Source organism: Brachyhypopomus gauderio, chromosome 17 (genome assembly GCF_052324685.1).
Source record: "Brachyhypopomus gauderio isolate BG-103 chromosome 17, BGAUD_0.2, whole genome shotgun sequence".
Classification (NCBI taxonomy): Eukaryota; Metazoa; Chordata; class Actinopteri; order Gymnotiformes; family Hypopomidae; genus Brachyhypopomus; species Brachyhypopomus gauderio.
This window is the reverse complement of record NC_135227.1, coordinates 617,846-627,873: the sequence shown is the minus strand read 5'-3', so window position 1 is coordinate 627,873 and position 10,028 is coordinate 617,846. Positions and strand designations below refer to the sequence as shown.

Below are 10,028 nucleotides of genomic sequence, written 5' to 3'. Positions count from 1 at the left end.
CCTGTAGTGCGGGATGAGTGATGTCATGTTCCTGTAGTGCGGGATGAGTGAGGTCATGCTCCTGTAGTGCGGGATGAGTGAGGTCATGTTCCTGTAGTCCGGGATGAGTGATGTCATGTTCCTGTAGTGCGGGATGAGTGAGGTCATGCTCCTGTAGTGCGGGATGAGTGAGGTCATGTTCCTGTAGTGCGGATGAGTGATGTCATGGTCCTGTAGTGCGGGATGAGTGAGGTCATGCTCCTGTAGTGCGGGATGAGTGAGGTCATGCTCCTGTAGTGCGGGATGAGTGAGGTCATGTTCCTGTAGTGCGGATGAGTGATGTCATGCCCCTGTAGTGCGGGATGAGTGAGGTCATGCCCCTGTAGTGCGGGATGAGTGAGGTCATGCCCCTGTAGTGCGGGATGAGCGAGGTCATGCCCCTGTAGTGCGGGATGAGCGAGGTCATGCTCCTGTAGTGCGGGATGAGCGAGGTCATGCTCCTGTAGTGCGGGATGAGCGAGGTCATGCCCCTGTAGTGCGGGATGAGCGAGGTCATGCTCCTGTAGTGCGGGATGAGCGAGGTCATGTTCCTGTAGTGCGGGATGAGTGAGTTCATGCCCCTGTAGTGCGGGATGAGTGAGGTCATGCTCCTGTAGTGCGGGATGAGTGATGTCATGCTCCTGTAGTGCGGGATGAGTGAGGTCATGCCCCTGTAGTGCGGGATGAGTGAGGTCATGCCCCTGTAGTGCGGGATGAGTGAGGTCATGCTCCTGTAGTGCGGGATGAGTGAGGTCATGTTCCTGTAGTGCGGGATGAGTGAGGTCATGCCCCTGTAGTGCGGGATGAGTGAGGTCATGCCCCTGTAGTGCGGGATGAGTGATGTCATGCTCCTGTAGTGCGGGATGAGTGAGGTCATGCTCCTGTAGTGCGGGATGAGTGAGGTCATGCCCCTGTAGTGCGGGATGAGTGAGGTCATGCTCCTGTAGTGCGGATGAGTGAGGTCACAACTAACAACATCTGCAACATCTAACTAACAACATCTGCATCAGCACCAGACGCTTCCTGAAAACCTCCACAGACACTAAACCCCCAATCACATCTTAGTAGCTATAATAATAAACATAATAATAAATCGTGGCTATACTAATAAATTATAGCTTGTTGTTTTCTAATAATAAATAGTGGCTATAATAATATCAAGTGTTTTATGTATTTATATATTTGCTGGTCTTCTGCTGTGATGGTTTTAACCCCCTGATGTCTGTTTTGGACATTTGGAGGAACATTTTCAGTCTTCACATTCTAGTGTTTAGGACATAAAGTGCTACACTCTCTCGCTCGTGCAGCGTTGGAGTGGCTTTGCAGTTGCTGGATCTTGTGACAGGAGCATACAGGCTTGTGCCAGGAAAACACAGTCCAGAAGGATACTCGTGCAAATAGTGAACTAAGTGCAATAGGCTACTTATCTCAGTGTGTATGAAGTAACTAAGTTTACTGAAGAAATAATCTGGTCAGTGAGGGTAGATCAAAGCAATATAACCACCAAATGTTTCAGTTTGCATTTAATTGACAATTATCAATAACAATTGAATGTGTACCAATTTGTTTTGTACGTCTTATGACCTGCACCACTAACCAAGCAAAATATGCAGTGTGCTTGTGTGTTCAATTCTACAGCACAGTTCCACACACACACACATTGAAATGCTATAAAGGTTCTTTTTGATTGGTCGTGCAGCATCATGAGCTGTTTTTAAACTGCATTATTGAATGAGGTCATCAGCATGAACCTTCATCTCCGTCTCGCGTGTCTGGAGAGAAACGTCGTGTTGCCATCTTTACGCAGCGACCTCGGAGGGGTGTCGACGATCCTGCGTGTACGTGATCGACGTGGGAGACGCAGCGGCTTCAACGTTTGTGCTTCAGTGTTCCACGCTGCCTTCTCCGTATTAAAATGCAGCGCGGCCGGAGGAGAGGGGGTGATGGATCGGGCCGACCGCATTGGGCCGGTCAGATATTCCCTGGAAGCTGCATCACGCGAAGGAAGCCTCACGCAGCCGCCTCGTCCCATTGGCTGCCGATGACATCACTAGCCAGTTGCTCGGTGATGAAGCCTTCGCAGGCATATTGTTTTCTAGTCCCCCTCCCCCTTGCCCCCGCCTCCACCCCCCAGCCCCTCCCCCTTGTCCCCGCCCCCCCTCAGCCCCTCCCCCTCTCCTCTCTTGATCCCCACACCCATCCTTTTCAGCAGTAGCTCGTGCCTGTCCTTGGGGTTCTCTGTGCAGCTGGATCTTCTGTTCCTCTGCGTACCCCCCCCCCCCCCCCTCCATCTTGCACCTCTTTGTTCGGGCTCCTGCCGCTGGGGACCTCCCCTGTTCTCATGCACTTGCGGGAAGCCCTCTGTGCACGTGACACTCCACCTAGCAGACAGCTGCATGACATCATCCGCAGAGTGCCAGCAAAATAGCGGATGATGGCAGAGTGTGTGTGTGTGTGTGTGTGTGTGTGTGTGTGTGTGTGTGTGTGTGCGTGTATGTGTGTGTCGTGGTGGGGGTGTGGAGGGGACTTCTCTCTCCTTTCTCCCCTCCTCCTGTCTCAAACACATGTAGGTGCAGTTCAGCCTCCTGCAGATATAGTGCGGCTTGTTGCTGTGCTTCTCCTGTGTGTGTGTGTGTGTGTGTGTGTGTGTGTGTGTGTGTGTGTGTGTGTGTGTGTGTGGTGTGTGTGTGTGCGTGTGAGTGTGTGTGTGTGTGTTGTTGCTGTGCTTCTCCTGTGTGTGTGTGTGTGTGTGTGTGTGTGTGTGTGTGTGTGAGTGTGTGTGTGTGTGTGTGTGTGTGTGTGTGTGTGTGTGTGAGTGTGTGTGTGTGTGTGTGTGTGTGTGTGTGTGTGTGTTGTTGCTGTGCTTCTCCACATCAGCGCTGCTGTAAGCGCTACTGTAGCTACTTGGGAGGGGTGCTTGAATTAAGGGCCTATTCTTATGCACATCAGAATAAATGTTCCATTTGAGAAATGTTCCTATAGTACCTATAACCTCTAGGGATGATTGGATAGATTTGAAAGAAAGCTGTGAGAAAGATATAAATGAAAGATACGAGATACCTGATTTATGGACGTTACAGCATTATGAGGTCACAGGTATTTTCTGGTCAGTGTTACGCCATTACAGGGTTACAGGTATTTCCTGGTCAGTGTTACGCCATTACAGGGTTACGTCATTAAACGGTTACAGGTACTTGGTCATCGTTACAGTGCTACACTGTTCTGGTGGAGGACACTCTGTCCCTCTCTAGCTCTACGTAGGGTGACACCCCCCCCCCCCCCCCCCCCCCAGCACCACAGGGCTCCCTGCCTCCTTCCTGGGAGGACTGGGGATTCAACTGGGCTCTCACGGTGTGGAGATGTGTTGAAGTAGGCCCGTGGACCCCAGACCAACCCGTCTTCCCCTCACCACAGTCCACATTTCATCCTCACTGTGATGCCTTTCTTCCAAATGAGCCAGCGCTGTGCGTTTATTCACCAAACCTCCCGATTCTGCAGGGCAAAGACGAGGGCCAGCGTGGCGTCCGTACCCCGTGCTACCAGTTTATCTCGCTCTGACTCCCAAATGCAAACGGCCGATTTGTGGAGTTGGCAGAGACGCGGGGGACCAGATGGGTTGCTGGCAGCCCTGGCCTGTTGGCAAGGCAACCACGTACGAGTCACCAGGCTTTGAGGAGAGACGGAGCAGAGTGAGAGGATGAGACACCAGCCCGTCCCCTCCACCATTTTTAGATCTGACATTTCAGACAACTCAGTCAGTCAGAACCAGTTTTAGCCGTGCATGTTTCAGAACTTAGTGAATGAATCTTGGAGAAGTCTGTAACCTGTTAAAACCTTCCGTAGAACACACAGTTTTCACTGCAACAAAGCAGTAAGCAGAGTATTACCGTTCGGTTAGGACAGGTTCAATCATCTTTTACTTTCCTCTGTTCAAGTTGTAGACCAGGTCTGTCGACTGGGAAAAAAGCTCTTAATATTTTCGTAATAATATATATTATTATATTATATATATAATAATATTTTTATATTTTCTTAATACTTTTATTTTCCTGCAGAAATTGTGCGTTCTGCTGCAAAAGTATCATCATCTCCAACATTTGGAATAAAACATCAGCTCTGCTAACAAAGGGTTAACCTCCCCCTCCACCCCCATCTGCACTCCGAAGGATTCCAGCCCATCAGGAGCCTGCATCCCTCTCCACCAATCAGAGGAGAGAAAAGTGATGTCATGCAGTAAGTGGCGGAGGCAGTGGTGCTGATGCTGGCAAACACCAGCAGTCGGTCGGAGGGTCGGAGTGGAGGAGACACACACGCTGCACCACAGCACCCAGCTGACGGTGAGTCTCTACACCTCATCTGTTCTTCTTGTGGCTTATCAAGAAATAAACGGAAGCGTATAGGCGGAGAGGCTTATGGAGTGTGTGCTTCAACAGTTTGTAGCGTGGATTTTGGCAGACTCACCAAATGTAATAATTTAAGGGTTGTTTTGCAGTGCAGAAGCGTGCACAGGCATTGCTGAATGAAAGTTCTCAGAGTTCTTAAAGAAAGCGTCTGGAGATGAGACGTATGTTTACCAGTTTAGAGGAAAACCAACTCAACACAGACAGGGACGTGAAGGATGCATCAGAGTTTGTCTAGAGTTCCTTATACACTTCAGCAACACTGTATCAGGGATCACGTTTTGCACAGCATAATTTTTTATGATGTGAAAATAAAAAAATGCATAAATATTTTAGGTATTTTGGTAGATTTGAAGGGAAGTGGACTGTTTTCTCAGAAACTGTTGTTGTAGCATGACGTGAGATTGCAGTATATGGTGTAGCATGACGTGAGATTGCAGTATATGGTGTAGCATGACGTGAGATGCCACTGAGGGCACCATAGGAAGGACGAGGGCACCTTCTGAGGGCACGATGGCCAGGGTTAGGTCATGTGAGGCCCCCTGACGTCATGCCGCTCTTCAACACGGCCAGAGAAACCGCCCAGACAGCAAACGAAGGAACATTAAACAGTGTCTGTAAAAAACTGTCTGCTTTCCAAAATTACAGTATTTTAACAGTCACTAACATTATTGGGAGGAAAAGGAACAAAAAAATATGACAGGCTCTAAATTGAATAAACTTTAAACAAATAACAGTAACATGTAAAATGTAACAGTAAATAAACAGGCAATAAAATTATGCATAAAATGATACACTAGAATAATTAGCAGTACCATAAATACTGGATTTAGTCAGAATTTGTATATTGTATATGTCTTCAGTGAGATGAAGTTGATGCAAACAGTGTTTGACATTACATACCAAATTAAAGCCTACACACTGCTACTGGGGTGTGTGGACAAAGGTGTGTGTGTGGGGGGGGGGGTCTGAAGTGTGTGGTAAGATCGTGAACGGGGACAATGAGAGAGGGCAGCGCTGAGAGAGTAAACGAGAGTGCGTGGGAAGGAGAGAAAGAGAGAGAAACTAGCATGGGCAGAGAGAGGTAGAGAGAGAGAGTTTCTTTTGAATGAGTAATACGCTTCAGGAACTATCACCTACAGTACACTGATTCATTAACCACTGCAGCTGATAAACGTTTTCACATGTGGCGTCTGTGTTTTTGACGAGACTTTCTTGAGGTTTGAAGAGACAGAACATGTGGGCATGATTCATATTTAATGGGTCTGAGGCATTAACATGATGAGTGAGTGAGGGATTTAAGCCAGTGTCACTGATTGCCTGGACATTTATGTATTTATTGTATTTATTATGTATTCATTCACTGAAGTTGTTGGACACCAGCAAACATATTCACTGAAGAACTGATTTTTAATGATGTATTGATTTTTAATCTTTTTATTTTCCAACAGAATCAGTAAAGACTGACACACCAAAGCCTGCATACGTGACCAGAAAACAAAGAAAAATGACTCTTGCAGGTGTGTATGTGTGCGTGTGTGTGTGTGTGTGTGTGTGTGTGTGTGTGTGTTGGGGGGGCGGAGTTGGGGGTTGGGTGGGTGTTTGTAAAATCTGTGAGCACATGGCATTGGAGTGGATGGCTGAAATAGCTCTGCCATTTCCCCATGCAGCCTACAAAGAGAAGATGAGGGAGCTCCCCCTAGTGTCTCTTCTCTGTTCCTGCATCCTACCAGATCCTAAAGACAAACCAACCAAAAAAACACCACAAGGTACCTAGACTCAGAGTGGGTTAAAGGTTAAAGTTCACAGTCTCCCATTTTTGTATCAATCCTGTCATTTGCCCAAGTGGGGTTAAAAGTTGTATAGGCTGTTTAGAGCAGTTGTTTACTTGTTTACCTCTGTTCACCTAATGGCTTCTGTCTCTTATTTCCCGTCTGATCCGAGCAGGAGTGGTGGACCTGAATCTGTGCATCATCAAAGACATGGAGGTGATCGAGCTCAACAAGCGCTCGTCGGGTCAAGCCTTCGAGGTCATCCTGAGACCCCCCTCGTTCGACGGGCAGCGCGAGTTTCACCCCACCATCCCTCCCCGCCGAGACCCCTCCCTGGAGGAGATTCAGAAGAAACTAGAGGCAGCGGAGGAGAGGAGGAAGGTGAGGCCTCTTCCCACGAGCAGACCCATTCATGTGCGTCCAGGACAACGCAAAGGCGCCGTGCATTACCGCTAACGTTTCCTGCCGTGTCCGCCCGCCACGCCCAGGTCCAGGAGGCCGAGCTCAGGAAGTTCCTCGCCGAGAAGAGGGAGCACGAGCGTGGTGTGGCCCAGAAAGCCCTGGAAGAGCACAACAACTTCATCAAGACGGCCAGAGAGAAGCTGGAACAGCGAATGGAGATCAACAAAGAGAACAGAGAAGCTCACATCGCCGCCATGCTGGACCGTCTGCAGGAGAAGGTGATGCTTCTTCTGCTACTTTAAAGAGACTAGCACACGTTAATGCTGCGTGTCATCAGCTTTAATGTTAGCTTTCACCGACAAATACTAACAATGCTATCGTATCGAATAGCTGCAGGAGAGATTTTATGGCGATACTTGCAAGCCTGTAATGGCCAGCGATTGTTATTAATAATGCGAATGTGGTTTATGTTTGCGTGCGCTATTGTGGCCAGATCATGATTGGATTTTTCTTCTCTGTCTTACAGGAGAAACACGCAGAGGAGGTGAGGAGACACAAGGAACAGAAGGATTTGGACTGGTAGTAGAACAGCAGTAGACAGAACCTGTGTTGTCATTGTGTTACACGGAGGGCGCGTCCCATAGTCAGAACCCTCAGCCGGGCCGCTCTGATGTAAAAATGGCAAGCAGTGTCTCACGCTTGGGTGGAGGTTCATGGTGACCTTCACACGTGATTTGGATGTAACTCTTGGACTTCCAAAGAAACGTAAACAATTGTGCAGAAAAAGCCCCTTTTATCTATTCTGGTCGTTCAGTGAAAGGTGCACATTAAAAGTTTGTAGTTTAGTATTTCACTCATTTAGGATTTAGGGAGTGTTGCTCACAGCTTGTGTCAGTGGGACGCTTCGTGACTTTGTAAGACTGTTGAATAGATGTTTGTCCAGTCTAATTGTGTATCGCTGTCTTTGTCTTTGTCCCTCTACTGCTTAATAAACAAATAAACAACCGCATAAGAATGTAAAGTGTTCGCTAGACAGTAGAAAAGCCCTGATCCTCATTTTTACATGGCTGCCCCAAAGTGTTCAACGTGCTCGTAATGAATGTTTGTTAATGCTTGCAGACGTTCAGCTGATAAACGGTGTGAAGTCCATTTGGTGGGTCAATGTGTCCTTTCTGCCCCGCTCCTAACCACGGTGTCTCTGACGTTTATGTTCCAGGTGCCTTGAGGTCTTCTAACCACACATGCTGAACACTCGGACACCACTTACCAAAGGACTGAGTCTAGAGCTGTGAGCTTAATAGTTTGGAACATATGAGATTATGACACTGAAACAACACTGTGATGTTGTGCTGTCGTTGTGACTGGCTGTTGTCTGGCCGTATATCCGGAAGAAAGACACTGAGGGGTGACCCGGCAGAGTGTGTGAGGGGTGACCCGGCAGAGTGTGTGAGGGGTGACCCTGCAGAGTGTGTGGCAGGAGCATCACTGACTTAATCAGAGGAGCCATCAGTGCCAAATGTGTGTGAGTGAGAATGTAAGAGTTGTGGGTGAAAAACGTAGCATGAAAAAAGTTTGGACATTTTCATGCCACGACCTTATTACCCATAATCCCAGCCAGTGTGTTCTTATTACCCATAATCCCAGCCAGTGTGTTCTTATTACCCATAATCCCAGCCAGTGTGTTCTTAACTGCTGTCCAGGATCTATGTTGTTGAGTGAGATCTCTGAAACGTCTGTTATTGTAAATATGGGCAACCACCTCCCTAATCAGCTGGTATCTGATTTGGCTGTTCAATGCTGTACAGAAATTGTAATATATATTTTAGATGCAAACGGCATTAAAGAATTGCTGTGTGGTATGGCCTTAACTTTGTGATTTACTCGCCATTTACCAAAATGAATAAGAACAAATGATTTACATGTTTTGTAATTTACTTAGCATCTGACAGTTTTTCTTACAGTCCTGTGAGAATATTCATTGTTTAAATAATTTATTTGTAATCTTGAAGTACGTCAAGAATATCAGTACCACACAAAATTCAGTGCATGCTAAATTGTCATTACAATTAATTGAGCTATTTAGCATACAAAGAAATATTCCACAGTTAACAGGTAAAGTTAGTTAATTAAAGTGAATTAATTTAATAAATGTAACATATTATTTACACACTCTAGTTTTAGTCAATAAATAAAATAAACATCTAATTTTATAAACTCTCAAAAACATCTAATTCATGGCAAATTAAAACTAATAAATAACACTCATGAATGCAGACGAAAAGGCATGATGCACATAAATAAGAGAGAGGTAAGTAATCCGTAGACGTGGAAACGCTTGCTCAGCTCCTCTTCCTCAGTCATCTTCCTCAGCTCCTCTTCCTCACACGTGCTCCACGTAGGGGCGGATGCAGGTGCAGCCCACCGATATGGTCTTATACTCCAGCTGGAAGTGATAGCTGTGCTGGTCTCCACGCACCCTCCTCAGAACCAAGATCTGCTTGAGGATGGGTCTGGACTCCATGTCCCGGACCTCCTCGCCACTCACGTTTAAACATCCACTGAGCAGACACTTCGCCTCGGCAATGTGTGAAGGAATCAAGCTGTCGTTGTGAGTGTATCTGCCAAGAGAGGAAACCGCGCAATCATTAAGATATCTGGATCAAATATGACTCATTAAAATATCTGGATCAAATATGACTCAGCATTACGGCTCCATATTTTTGTCATAGGATCAGCATTATTTTTAGATCACAGATGTCAGAGGTAAAAAAAAAAGTTTTAAAAATGAAATTGAGTCTTGTAATTGAGAAGCCGAGCTAGGGAGACAGTAGGAATTATACTGTCGGAACATCTGGGCTCCTTACATGTATTCCCACGGAGAGATGGAGTCGTTGTTGATAGGGCGGATGTGGTTGGATGGGGCCTTGAGCTGCTGGTCCAGAATCAGGCGGTATGACGGGGGTTCCTGGCCTTTGTGCGGACCGCCGTGGGGCTGCCTTTTTGGGGAGGCCTGTACCCCCATGATGATGACACCCATCACATAAGCCACCTGTGGAACACAATCACTTCCATTTCAATTGAAGCCAAACGCCAAAAAACTCCAACCAACAACATCATCATCAAATCCACACTGCATATAAAGTTTCAACAACGGTTATGCAGCAATTTTTAGACTACAGTATCTTTATGCACGATCTTTAGCACAAAAAACTGCCTGCCATATTCAAGCTCTGAAGTTCAGCTCACCATGAACAGTGGGAGTTTCAGTGCCGAGGACATCATGTCACTGCCTGCTGAGTTCTGCTGCTCTCCTGGGTCTGATATGTGCTGGTGTGTCGGATGCACGGTGCATATTTATACAGGTCTGACAATACGATATCTGTGGGGGTGTATTTCCTCTGACGCTTGTGTTTCCTTTGATGTGTGATTAAAAAAC

General features: G+C 46.9%; 2 protein-coding genes across 3 annotated transcripts; one reads left to right on the top strand and one right to left on the bottom strand.

Annotated features, from left to right (window-relative positions):
* The first annotated feature begins 4,107 nt into the window (after positions 1-4,107).
* On the top strand, positions 4,108-8,453 carry stmn4l (stathmin-like 4, like). Of its 2 annotated transcripts, XM_076978296.1 has the most exons (7): positions 4,108-4,355; positions 5,870-5,938; positions 6,089-6,187; positions 6,366-6,571; positions 6,679-6,870; positions 7,119-7,136; positions 7,809-8,453. In XM_076978296.1, the coding sequence occupies exons 1-7, from the start codon at positions 4,277-4,279 to the stop codon at positions 7,815-7,817; spliced, it is 672 nt and encodes a 223-aa protein (XP_076834411.1). In that variant the 5' UTR covers positions 4,108-4,276; the 3' UTR covers positions 7,818-8,453. The 2 variants fall into 2 exon arrangements, with proteins under 2 accessions (XP_076834411.1, XP_076834410.1); XM_076978295.1 differs by lacking the exon at positions 7,809-8,453 and having other exon boundaries at positions 4,111-4,355; positions 7,119-7,741.
* A 128-nt stretch (positions 8,454-8,581) lies between these two features.
* il17a/f1 (interleukin 17a/f1) lies at positions 8,582-9,915 on the bottom strand. Its single transcript, XM_076978727.1, has 3 exons — positions 9,839-9,915; positions 9,457-9,641; positions 8,582-9,210 (listed from the first exon to the last, which is right to left on the bottom strand). The coding sequence occupies exons 1-3, from the start codon at positions 9,872-9,874 to the stop codon at positions 8,973-8,975; spliced, it is 459 nt and encodes a 152-aa protein (XP_076834842.1). The 5' UTR covers positions 9,875-9,915; the 3' UTR covers positions 8,582-8,972.
* Positions 9,916-10,028: the final 113 nt, after the last annotated feature.

Coding starts and splice junctions, on each gene's coding strand:
- stmn4l (XM_076978295.1), top strand. CDS start 4,277: ATGCTGGCAAACACCAGCAGTCGGTCGGAGGGTCGGAGTGGAGGAGAC. Junction 5,939..6,088: donor AAGAAAAATGACTCTTGCAG/GTGTGTATGTGT, acceptor TTCCCCATGCAG/CCTACAAAGAGAAGATGAGG. Junction 6,572..6,678: donor CAGCGGAGGAGAGGAGGAAG/GTGAGGCCTCTT, acceptor CGCCACGCCCAG/GTCCAGGAGGCCGAGCTCAG.
- il17a/f1 (XM_076978727.1), bottom strand. CDS start 9,874: ATGATGTCCTCGGCACTGAAACTCCCACTGTTCATG. Junction 9,642..9,838: donor TGAAACTCCCACTGTTCATG/GTGAGCTGAACT, acceptor TGTGTTCCACAG/GTGGCTTATGTGATGGGTGT. Junction 9,211..9,456: donor ATCTCTCCGTGGGAATACAT/GTAAGGAGCCCA, acceptor CTCTCTTGGCAG/ATACACTCACAACGACAGCT.